General features: G+C 44.6%; 1 protein-coding gene across 10 annotated transcripts in view; it reads right to left on the bottom strand.

Annotated features, from left to right (window-relative positions):
• Window positions 1-13,321, bottom strand: part of TEAD1 (TEA domain transcription factor 1) — a 152,780-nt gene that overhangs the window by 88,573 nt on the left and 50,886 nt on the right. For all 10 annotated transcript variants that reach the window (XM_039724944.1, XM_039724943.1, XM_039724945.1 and 7 more), the window contains one exon: window positions 10,648-10,901. In XM_039724944.1, the coding sequence (XP_039580878.1) occupies window positions 10,648-10,795 (148 nt within the window). In that variant the 5' untranslated portion in view covers window positions 10,796-10,901. The remainder of the gene's footprint in view (window positions 1-10,647; window positions 10,902-13,321) is intronic.

The following is a 13,321-nucleotide window of genomic DNA, read 5'->3' as shown; positions in this document are numbered from 1 at the left end:
TTACTTCAGCAAAGCCTGCTGCACACTGAACACACAGTATATTAATTTACTACATGAAGGCCTAAGGTTTGGGGTTTTTTTGACATTTTGAATTATGAGGCATCTGCAAACAGATCCTAAATCTGAACTGCACATGGATTTTCCACACCAGCCAATTCCGATTGCCCCTAGACATCCCCTCCAGCATTAATCACTCACCCACACTACTGTAGTTCATATTTCTTTTACAGAAACAGAGGTCTGCAAAATTCTTAAACTCTTGCCTAGAAAACAGGAATTATTACTTCTGTGGCAAACTAAGTTTTAAACATAAGGGACCCAATTCTGCCTTCAGTTATACTGCCATAAATTTTTAACAATTCCATTAGATTTATAGCAGTGTAACTGAGGAGGAAATTGAGCCCAAGATATTTTCTAAATCGGTAATTAAATAGCAGAATTTTAGTTTGGCAGAGAGTAAAGACCTCTTAGATTACTTCTTTGGATAAGGCTACATACTTTTCTGTTGCTTGACTAATAACATTATCAACAAATTAAATCATCCTATTTTCAGCAGCCTCTCTCTTATTCTGTGCAAGGACCACATCATCTCATGGAGCATCAATCAATATTGCCTCAGTTTCCCATCCACTTTCTCTTCTCTCTTCTCCATATTTAGACTCCATGTGGCTCTCCATTATTTGTACATGGTATGCAGCACCTCGAGAACCTTTTCTTGTTTGGTTTCAAGGAACTACTGTATTAAGCAAATGTCTAATACTAATAAAATGGCATTTAGTCAGCTCCCTTATTACAGGAGCAAGGCAGGCTGTGGTCACATTATGCAGAGATTGTACTCTCAGGAAGATGCAGCCTGCTCTCCCCCACAGGATGTGGTGCAGGAACATGGATTTGCCACAGTTGCCCTAAACTCCCCAAGGGTCACTGGATAAGCTGTGAAAGGACCCCCTTCAGCATTAAAGCTTAGATGGCACTGAGGGGAAGAGGGCTCAATTCCCAGCTCTGCTATAAACCCCCTGATGACATCAGACAAGTTATTTAGTCCCTCTAGGCTTCTTTTCTTCATTGGGCAAGGGCAGCTTGTAAAATTTCCTGTCTCGTAATTTTAATAGAAGTGGCTTTTTAATGGCTATTTTACCTCATTTTAATTTTTGCTCAGTATTTCCAGCCCTAATGCATCTTCCCTGTTACCCACCACTTTGCTAACCTGCCAGGCCATCCCCACCAGCTCTGTGTGTGTCACACTCACGGGGTCAGTGGGAGGCTGGAACCTGGGACAACTGCTCCCACATGGGGGCTGAGGGAGATCAAGAGCCTTCGGGGCAGCCAGGCCAAAGGGCTTTCTGAGCTGTCCCACCTGTTAATGGCACTCCTCTGGCCACCCAGCTATGCAGCTCCAGTGGCCTTTTCTTGCTGCCTGGCAGGATGGAAAATTCTGCAGGCGGCTCCTCCATGCGCTATCCCTTACAGCAATTCTCCTCAGCACGCTGGTGATTGGGCCTGCTTCAGCTAAAAATACCCTGTGCAGCCTAAATATGCAGCACACAATGTATGCCTGCATACCTCACCTATCTAAATATATGCCTACATGCCTACCTAATAACAGCTACAAATATGAATCACACTATTTCCTCGCAGAGCACTCTCATGGGAGGCTGCCTTCAGTTGCCAAAGCAAAGGAAGGTCCCAGCAGAGAGGTAGCCAATTCCTTGTGTCCTCCTGGCTGAGGACTCTTAAATACATTTTAATTGGCTGGAGCACACTTTATTCACACACACAAACCTATTTGCACATATAGGTGTGTGCATGTATTTATATACAGCTATTAGTAAACACTTCTTGCACCATTAATTGTACTGAAAGGTTTATTGTTGACAGTCCATCCAAGGAAGAACTAAAGAAATGAAAATGCAATTCTTGTTCAAAGAATTAAATGCCAAAGTTACCAGGCCACATGAAGGCACCTGCTAAAATGATCCAAAGACTACTTTCACTATGGAAAATTATTAGTTGACAACCATACCCAGCCTGCTGTCCCCAAGTCCCTGACATTGGGACCCAGCTGGGCTAATATTTCCCTTTTCTCAATGTCTAACACAGGAGTGTTACCTACTAGTTCAGGGGCAAAACTGCTGCTGAATCCAAACAGCTGAAGATGCATTTCTCATCTGTGTTTCCTACTCACTTGCATTGCTAGCATGACAAAAAACATAATTTAAATTGTGATTTTTATTTTATTAATTCTTTTCCATGTTAACCAAATACCAATTGATGTTAAGGCAGAAGTAAGAAAAAGCAAAGCAGCTTCGGGCAAATAAGCTTCAGATGTTTTAGCTCTGCTGCAATGATTAGGCAAACTGAAAAAGCATTTTCTTTGTTATATGCAAACTTGGCATACTCTACCTCAGCTACTTCCACTCAGATTACTGGAATATGCTCCCTAACACCTCCAGGCATGTTTTTTGTGCTGCTGTCCCTAAAGTGCCAGGCATCAAGGGTGATATGGCTGTCTACAGAGAAACCAAGACTCAGCCCAAGCCAAATCCATCCCTGCCTGTTGGGTCCCCTCCTCCAAGGAGGGCAACTAAATAAGGAACTGGGTTGATGACCTGATCTTTTCTGAAGGCCTAAACACCTGGAAACCTCTGGCAAGCTGAGTGGCCCCTTCAAGGCAGAAAGGAGATCTCAATGCAAGCATGAGATCCTCAGGAGGCCTGAGCAGCTGGAGATGGCTGCCCTGGGAAGGCTGTAATTAAGCAGTTGCAACAGTGACACTGACTTCTCACACCAGACAAGGTGTGTTGATCGCAGCTCCTATTAGCAGTGCCCGAGTACCCTGCAGGTAAAATTGTGATGGTGTTTGACTGGCATCCCAGCAACTCCCACAGCGTGCAGTGCCTTCTCTGGGTTCCAATTCCCTCGTGAATTTGGGATGTATTGCTGTCCCTTCTACATTAACTTTAACAAGCCATGCCACTTCTGTGTGTTTAAAAGAGCATTCATGAGAGGCAATTATCATATTCATATCCCAAATTTGGATTATTTTTGCTTTCAAAAACATGTTCCTTAGTCAAACAGTGTAAACACTTTGTATGCCTAGAACAAACCCAGAAAAACTGCAGAGGAACCTTTTTCTACTAACTAAACCATTACTTCTACTGAAAGTCTGTAAACTGTTAATCCATTAGTGTCTAATTTCCCAAACTGAAATTCCAGACTTGAATCATCTGGAAGCCCAGAGCCTGAAGTGTTTCTGTCTGATGTTCCAGACCAAGTGCCCCACATGAAATTGTTTGTAGGATAGGAAAATATTCATACAATGGTATTAATGCAACTTCTCAAGGGCACCACAAAAAAAAAAAAGAAAAAAAGAAAAAAAATCCTTCATGCATCTGTTAGGAAATCCCCAAAAGACTCAGATAAGATACATATTAATTTTGAATAGCAGGCCCTCGGGGAATTGTGTAAGACTCATGTCACAACCACCACAGCATTTACTCTCCAACAGGGTCACCCCTGTGAGGCGTGGGGTGGGACACAAACCCACTTCTCAGGAGAGTGCACGTCCCCAGAAAACCAAAGATGCTGTAAAATCTCTTTGTGTTCCCACTGTTCCTTGCTCCCCACAGTGTTACTTGTTATCACACCTACCCGGAGCAAACCCCCTGAGGGAACAGTGGGAACATTAGGATGAAATTTCCCTTCCAGCATGGCTCAGATATCTGGTTTTCACCACTCATCTCACTGGCCCCCAGTGCATCTTGAACATCCATCTAGGACCCAAATCCAACACTCTTAGTGCAGGTGCAAACCATGGTGATGGTGCTGGCAGCTAAGGGGTCAAATTTTGATCACTATTTTTTTCTGTTGCTGATCGTGGAAGATGCTCCCTGCAGTGTCCAGGTCTCTCTCTTCACAGAAGAACAATTTCTAAGTTTTCTCACCTCTTCTGCTTCCATAAGGGTGCCCAGAACAAGAGTGTCAGCACAGATGTAACTCACCCTCCCCATGCCCACATCAGGCCTTTCCTGGGGATGTGGGTCACTGCTCTGCTGCCAGGGCTGTGTGACAAAACTCAGCTGGTGTTTGAAGTGCAGACACCTCCACCACAGTCTCATACTGGCCCCATGAAGAGGAATTCAAACCTTACAGCCCATCACAATGCCCAAGTGGGCCTTGCTTGTCCAACTCAAGCTGTCCCCGTTGCCTGAATGAGAAGGTGTTTGCCCTAGGAGCGAACCCAGCTCTACAAGGAATGAGATCAAATCAACAAGTCAATTTTCTTTCATGCTATCTACATGCAGGCTTTTCGATTATCTTGATCTCTCAGTACTGTGCAACCAACTAACACACTACATCAGCCTGATCAAGACTGTTTTAACTACCTCCTAGCACGACAGCTATTTCTTAAAGCTGCAAAACTCTGTCTTCTGCAACCACAGGATCACAAGTTCATCTTGAGAAACCAGTGCTGGGAGAAAAATGAGCTAACACAAATGACACCAGACAGCCACCCAAATGTATCCTGGATGTTCCAGTGAGGTTGCATCACTTCAGTGCTCTCATGTTAACGTGTGTCAGCTCTAAACAAGGGTATTACCAAAGGAACAATGTCATAAAGGAAAGACACAGCCTTAGTATGGCTGCTTAAATAGGATTAGCCACTAAATGACTCCGAAGTGGACAAATGCCTGATCTGAACCTGCCCTGGTAGCTTTCACTGAGTTTCAGGCAAGAACTGATGTTGCCAGTACGTCCTCCATGCAGTGCCTACTGAGCACTGGGAGGCTGGGGCGCAGCCACACTTTTGTCTTTCCCATGAACAGGCTATACACAACTTTCTGCCAGTTCCCCTTAACATGGGTGACTGAAGAGAACATATCTACTAGAGAGAGCACAAAGCCCAACTGCTAAAAATCACTTTCAAAGGATGCCCTGCTCTTTCTGATGCATAATTTTTCAGCAAAACTTTCTAGCATGCATTCCCATTTCCTTTGGAATATATCATCCTCCCAAGCCAACAGAACCAATGGAGCACTCAATCCATGGCTGTGCCGTGTAACTTCCACAACATTACTGACACTTTCAGCTGTGGTGCTTGCCACAGACTGCTCTCCTCTACCTGCTCCCTAAGTAGGAGTTGAGACCCTTATCGCACACAGCTCTCACTGTCCCACCTAGATTTTCTCATTAGGTTAGCAGGTTATGGCAGAGAGGTAAAAAAAAAAAAGAGAGAAAAAATTCTCTGTCTTATGAAGACTCTGCCTCTTTATCTCAGTACTGACAATTTACTCTTGAAAGCCCAAGGAGAAAGATTAAACCCTGTTCCCCCACATTTCAGAAATCCTCGAGAACGAGCAACCCCTCCTTTCCACGGGCTGGGCTCACAAAACCAGATCTTGCCCTCTTGCAAGCACGGCCTGCTGATGTTGCAAGAACATCAGCACATTGCAGAAACAATCTCAGGCTGATTTGCTCATAACCCAGGCAATTTCAGTAGCAACTTCTCCAGCAGACACCGTCTCCCTGGCCCCTCCTGCCCTTCCCTGCACGGGCGTCACACGTGCGCCGTGGCGCGGCACCGAGCAAGCCCAGCACTGCCAGAGTGCTTCTGGACACATTTGTTTGCAACCTAAAAATCCCAAACAGTGGCTTTCAGAATAGGAGTCCCATCTCCACTGCGTTCGTTTGGTGCGTGTTGCTGAGAGAACAAAAAAGGGGGGGGGAAAATAAATACAAGAGCGTATCTTTGTACAATGATTGCAGGAACAGATGAATAAACATGAAACCTGATACATCACATCTGGTATTTCATCACTCCAAATACCTTATTCACATTCAAATATATTTAACACTGTGGAAACTTTATAAGGTAACAATGTCTTTATGGAGGCGGCAACTTGCATGGAACTTTTAAAATTAAAAGCAACAGTAAAAATAATTTGTAACATGTTACTATACTCTTCATTAAGCTATTTACCTCACAGCTTCCTAATAGAAACCCAGAAAAACACCAAATAATGGCAGTTAGATACAGAATCGGGAAAGCCCACAGAATAAGATTTCTTTTGTCAATGTTCCAGTTCAAAGTTCAGTTTTAATACCCAATTTACACAAGGTGCTTTGGAAATGAAGACTATTCTTACTCATCATACAAAAATTCTATTATCTGAGCATAAATTTTTATGAAAGCATCTTTTTCCTTTAACAGTGCATGCCAAGAGATTTTATGTATAACCTAATAAACATACACAGCTCTGAAAGGCTGCTGTGCAATTTCTCACATCAATTAGTACTCATTCTTCTCTGTAAAACTACTACACATACTAAAAAACTTCTTTTTAATAATGGCTACATACTCATAAGCACTTTTGTTGCAGAGATGAATACCTTCAATGAAAACTTGCAACTGAAGGGCTGTTTTACAGGTCTCAAAAATTTTTATGAAATTGTTTTCTTGTCTTAAAGGCAAAAGCCACCTTTACTACATTGAGGCTAACTTAGCAGTGCTGATAACAAAATCTCTGAGGGCATATTCCACTTGCAAACTTGCTAGCACTTATGGCCCTTTGGCATTGTCCCTAGAGCTGCACTAAAGCCACATCTTGCTCTACCTAAATTAAAAAAATAAATAAGTAAATAAACAAATAATAATAATTTTTTTTTTTTTTAGAGTGCAGACAGAGCCCAATCCAATCCCATGGTAACTCCAGTGACTTCAGTGTTATGCCAGGGATAAAAGTAGGGCTGCATTTCACAGCAGTTTTCATTCTTGTAATCTTTTCCAAAACACTCTCTCAGGAGCAAAGACAAGCACAGGCAAATATCTTGCCAATAAGTGAGTTCACAGTGATTGCTACAAGTTACTAAACTGTCAGCAGTAAAAGACCAACAATGGGAACAAAGTACAAACTCAGGACAGCCAATGCCCTCTAATGGGCTGGAGTTTTACTATGAGCTGCATAAACAAGGACACGGAAATTCATTGGAATGGATCTCTGAGGCACAAGGCATAGGGTGCCCTACTTGTACCAGAGGATGATATTTGTCTTTCATTAATACTTCTTTTGAAACAGTACAGAGGAAAAAAGCCTTACCAATGCCTTGGCAAGACAGGTGAAAATGTGTCTAAGAACTCAGTCTTTCCTCCGTGGCCTACACTGGACTGCTTCCATGAAGAGTGTGAGCATCAATTTATAGATGTGTTCCTCTATCCTCCTTCAAGCCTCCACATTTATACCCTCCTCACCTTTTTTTAATTGTATTTATTTTTAGTCAATACTGTGCTAGGAGCAAAACCAACCCTGCAAGACCTTCACAACCTCACTCACAAAGGAAAGGGAAAAGGAGTGATGGATAGAGCTTTCCTGCAGGAAACTTATCACATGTCCCTTGGCTTTACCATGTATTCCCTTTCTCTCTCAAGAATTTCAAAACTAGTTTCTGGAATTTGTCCATCCAAACCAAAACAAGCATCTTTGCTTCTTACCCAATAATTTCCTATAAATTTAAAAACAAGAGCTTCATTAAACTTTCATTTTGTTTTCTGAGGGTTTCTTCCAGGAGCCGTAACCCTGGGCCAGCCTGAAATGCTCCTGGTCTTGCACAGGTCACAGTTTTGTCTTTGCAGCCTGAGATACCCCAAGGCAAGAATAAAGATGTTAGGACATCCTCTTTTCTCTCCCCGGCCAGGGGCCCCTGCAACCCTTTTCTGTGGGGATAGGATCAAAAGTCTTTTGTTCTTGTCATCCTCTTGTGTCTTAAGTTACATTTTTGGGAAGGCAAGGAGAGAGGGAAACATCCTTCCCTCTCCTTCCCTCCTTCCCCCGAGATCTCAGCTGTAGAGGAGCAGCTGAAGAGATTCAGGCTGTCTGGAGAAGGCACAGATGTCCCCCAGTGCCACTGGGGCAGCTCTCCCATCAGAAGCCACCCTGCTCTCACCCAGGTGCCAGCGCAGGCAGGAGCCCCTCACCCACATTTCCCAGTGCCCTCAGTCCTCCTTGAGCAATCCCCCAGGTCTCCTGGAGCCAGCTCTACACAAATCTCTTAGAAACACCAATTTAAGGATGGTTTTTAGACCACCACAAAGAACAGTGAAGAAACTCTGGCTGCTTGCTTACATGAATGTCGCAAAGCTCTCATTAAATCAAAGGCAGAGACTTGAAATATTTCTTCAAGGAAAATCTCTGCCTTTCTCAAAGTCTCCCTCCAAAGATCAAAAACTACAATTGCTTAACTTAATCCACACAGAGTGATCATTATATTTGCCTCCATAAAGATCAGATTTGTTCTGGTGCCCATATCTAAAGGTAATTTCAGTTAGAAAATGAAATGGTGCTCTCTTGACCTTTTTGTCTTACATGGCCCAGGAATTACTGACACATTACAATACCCCCAACACTATGGAAGCTTGGCCATATTGCAATGTCTCTCTTGTAAGTGAAATAAACTTGGTATGCCACTAAAAGGCATTAAATTATTTTCATTATGCCACACAGAATGTAAAACACTTACACTGTTTTGATTTCAAAATCCTTGGAGAACAATTATGCTCTCAGGGCCATAAGACTCTATTAGGAAGTCCTCAGAAACCTAGCATGGTTTCAATAAATCCTCAAACACTACAAAGCCGTCACTCAGTTTGAAGAATGAAAACATGAGTTCATCCACTGCAAAGTCAGGATGTAAATTCTGCTCACACAGTACCCCTGCACTTCCTAACACATTTCTTCCTACTCAATCAGGGCAACACTTTAAGTGAAGTTTTCAGCATCAAGCACACATAACTCCTTTCTTGATTGAAAATTAACTATATTTGATTTACGATTAGCATAAATATGAGACATGCCTATGCTTATGGTGTTACTAGCTACCAGTATTAATCAGCAATTAGATATGCACAAATAGTTTTATACATATATAATTCAACAAATGTTAACATTCAGGATTAGGAACCATTAAGCAAAATCAGTGATTGTCGCAATGAATGGATAAATATGTTAATTTCTTTAATTTATACAATGGCACCAAATAATGCTTCAAAACACAAAAAGAAAGTAGATTTCAGGGGTGACTAGTGTGGTTAGGAATCCTGATTAAAAAAAAAGCAACCACCCTTATTTTGGCTGATGGGTTGTTTGAGGCTAAGTAAGGCTCTACAGCATAAATACACAATAAGCCTGTTTGTATATACATGCTTATGTACTCCTAGAAGGAGCACAACCTCCTAATTAGGCAAATCATCTGCCCTTTCCACAGGAAAACACCAGCACCGAAAAGCAATCAGAAGGGAAAGGGGGAGCAGGGGAGGGCAGGGGGAATTACATCCCTTGGGCAGGGGGCGAAGGGGCAGGTGGGATAAGGAAGGGGGGAAAGCAAACACCCACGCAGGAAACCCGGCCCGGGAACTTTCTGCCCAGGGCAGCAGAGACACTTCATCCCGACTCTTTTTTTCCCGGGCAGGATGGACACGGCAGCTGCGGAGGGACCACCCGGGTGACCCGGCAGTGCCCGTGAGCCCGGGGGGCACAGCTGGTGGCAGCTGCGGCACCATCTGCCCGGGGCCGGGCCCCTCTGCCCCGCCAGGCAGCGGTGAGGGACGGGGGGATATCCTCAGGGCACTGCCAGCCACCCCTGGGGCACTGCCACCCATCCCTGTGCACTGCCACCCACCACCAAAGCATTGCCACCCATCCTCGGGGCACTGCCAGCCACCCCTGAGGCACTGCCACCCATCCCTGTGCACTGCCACCCACCACCAAAGCATTGCCACCCATCCTCGGGGCACTGCCAGCCACCCCTGGGGCACTGCCACCCACCCCTGTGCACTGCCACCCACCACCAAAGCATTGCCACCCATCCTCGGGGCACTGCCAGCCACCCCTGAGGCACTGCCACCGACCTTCGGGCACTGCCACCCATCCCCAGGCACTGCCACCCATCCCGGGGCATGGGCACACGGGCAATGGCTCTGCCAGCCCCAAGGAGGAGTTTGGAAAATGGAAACAAGAAGGGATGGAGCGAGAGCGAGCTCGGAGCAGCGGCCGAGAGCTCCGCAGCCCCGCGCAGCACAGAGATGTCGGCATCCCTCCCTGTATTCATGGAATGCTGGCATCTCATTGAGAGCAGTTTGGGGGGGAAAAAACAGTGAGGAAAAAAGACACAAAAGCACCCCTAACTTGTGCCTTTGATGGAGAGGCTCCTGAAAGCAACACAAACTTTACCACTTTGCAGTTCAGGACTGCATAATCTGCCACACCACCACACAGACTGCACTTCCCATTTCCCTGTCTTCACTGTTTAGTGAAAAATAGAGAAAAATGCCTAATTTTTTCTTGTGCACCCAAGGAGCAACACAATTAAATGCTTCTTTTAAATATCCACATTAGGCCGCACCACTATATGAGATAAGTAATGAGACAATTCTGTATCAATATTGTTTTCCTAGTGCCAGTGGAGAAGGAAATGGCTTGGACAGTCCTGAACACAGCATCAGCTCAGCTGAGTTCTCTCAGCTTCACAGATTTCTTCACGATTCACTCCAAAAGCACCAAAATCAGAACCAGGAACATTGTGTAGAAACAAACTGGGCTTTACAGCTCTCATATTGGAACAATTATTTCCAAAGGCTAAATGTGTACCACTTACCATACATTTTGCCTTCATCTGATAAGATGATTTTCCTCCTCCCACACGGTGGATAGATAGCTAGAGCCTCCTGAAAGCTCTGCTCAATGTCAGGGCTCCAGACACCTTCTGCATCGTTGTCAATAGGTTTATCTGCAGAATCACTCATTCTTTCAATGTCTTCGGCAGGACTCTCGCTGCCGCTCCAGCTGCTGGGCTCAATGGTGATGGCTGGGGTCTCCAAGCCTAAGCCTGGAGTCTTCAAGGGAATAAACCTGCAACACAAACAACCAACCCAAAAAGGCATTAAAGGCATGGAACTCCGGGCAAACATTTCTGCCTGCTTCTGATGCTAAGCGGACAGCAGCTGAGCAATAGCGGCAGTAAGGCGAGCATGGGATGCACCCAGGAAAAGTGAAAAATTAATAACCATTCTGCCTCAAACGAGCAGAGGTGGAGCAATAAGGCTGTCAGAAGGGGAACTCTACTGCATTTTCTGTGTGCAATTACACAAGGGCATAGAGGATCAGATTATTTTTCACAAGTAGCCAAAGTGGGGGAAAGCTCTCCAGCCACATTGCATCTGGCTGAAGACTGGCACCCTTCAAATAAAAAGCCAGATCCTCAGGCAGGGGGAAATCAGAATACTGCCACTGGCTGGAAGGGAAGCACACCAATTTATGCCAGAGTGACCACCAGAGCTTAAAACCATTTGAACCTAAAAACAAAAGCAAAAACTATTGTTCACAGTCATCCGGATGTCAGTGGATTAAATGGAATTATAGCAGCGATGACACAGCTCAATGTAATTAACTGGAAAAAGCTTTAATTTTCAGACCTTACCCAAATAAATAATACAATCAGAATCCAAGCTACATACAAAAAGAAATCTTTAAAATGATAATATCAGAGCAAGGAATTATAAGAGAAGATATATGCTTTGCCTGATTTAAAAGGTCTCTGTCACAGAACCATAGCAGAACAAAAATTACAAGCTTCAAGTTGCTGAATCAATTTAATAAGAAATAATTTAATATAGCTGCACCTGCTCACACCAGCAGAGCTGCAGATCTGTCAGTGTTCCTTTTATATTTTTGAGAGAAATACAACTCTGCTGTAAAGATTTGCTCCAGGCAAAAAAGCTGCTACACCAGACCACGTTCACCTCTGGTGTAATTCTCTGGGAAGTCAGTGAAATAACACCAGGAACAGATTTGGCTCAACATGTCTAGGCATAATGCAGTTTTATTGTGAAAAAAAGAAGTTTGGTGACTCTAACTGATCTAAATGGATGGGAGTGTTCAAACATGCATGCACGAGCTGCAAACACAGTCGAAAATCCAGTTTCCTGGCTAAACACTCAAACCCCCTAAACGATAAGATTTTTATTCTGCTAGGGCAGAAGAGAGGGGCTTCCCCTTGCACAGACCTCTGTCCTCCTGCTGATAAGCCTCTCACTGGGGTCTCAGGACGTCGTAAAACAACAGGTAAAAAGCAGCAGAACAGCATTCACCCCACGGAGGAAGAAGGGGAGGGTGTACGTGGAAGGCCATGACACCCCTGGCTAAACACCTTTGGGCTGGAGAACTGCCTGAAAGGGGAAATATTTACAGCAGCCCTCACCAGCCAGCCAATCGCTAGAGATAACCAAAACCTGACGGTCCGGTCCCTCGGAGGCCACGGTGTCTTGCAAAAAAACAGAGCTGCAGCTGGGGAAACTGGGAGCAGGCTCAGTCTCACAAACCAACATTACCAGTTTGACATCCAAAGCACAGGGTATTTCCACTTCTCCAGGCTCCAACAGGAGCTCAGAGGGATCAGTACGTGTGAAATGGGCTCCCAGGAACTCGATCTTCCCTGCTTGCCTGTCTCTGTGCAGTGCCTCTCAGAGAGACATTTCTTGACTTTGCATTGGTTTGAACATTTCAGCACAGCTTATGAAAATGTTAGTGCCTCCCCACCCGTAAGAGCCAGGCTAATCACTGTCCCAAATGCCTTTTAATAACTGATAATGAGGAAACAGATGGATTCACAGGGAACCACACACGTGTAAGTGGGTGAGAACTTCGGCCAAATGCACCACTTATTGTCCTGGAAATCCAAAGTTCACAAAATTTTTAAGTTGTCATCACACAAAGGGAGATGCAAACCTTGGTAAAATAGTGAAACCCCATCCTTCATAATCCTCAGAAGGGTTGATTCAACCCCAGGAAGAGAAGAATCTTGTATGCAAGATTCAGCCCAAGCATGAGCACAGTGATACTGGGAAACTACTGACAAAAACAGTCATGTCCACTTAAACCTTCACAGAGAAGGGGAATCTTTGGTAAATGAGAGGTAATTGAATGTTGATGGGGATAATTAGGGGGAGGGGTCAGTTTTATTGCAATAGTGCAGGGGAAAATGGCTGCTGGAGGATTTATTGGCCTCACATGACCGAGCCACAACGAGCACTTCACCAGAAGACAGCAATCCCCTGCTGGGGATGGGACACATCACTGGCTCTGTTTTCCAAAGGTGACTACAGCAGGAAATCCTTCCCCTCCCTGAGCCCATGGCTTGCATTGCACATCACAGCCACGGGCAGCTTCTGCTCAGCTCAACCACCCTCTGCTTACAAAACCTGCCACAGTCATAGCCTCAAGTCCCATTATCATCTTATAAACCAGCCCTTGTTATTACATTATGCTGAAAT

This window comes from Passer montanus, unplaced genomic scaffold, assembly GCF_014805655.1.
Source record: "Passer montanus isolate IOZ18808 unplaced genomic scaffold, ASM1480565v1 scaffold54, whole genome shotgun sequence".
Lineage (NCBI taxonomy): Eukaryota > Metazoa > Chordata > Aves > Passeriformes > Passeridae > Passer > Passer montanus.
The sequence above is the reverse complement of the archived record's forward strand: the minus strand, read 5'-3'. Positions and strand labels throughout refer to the sequence as shown.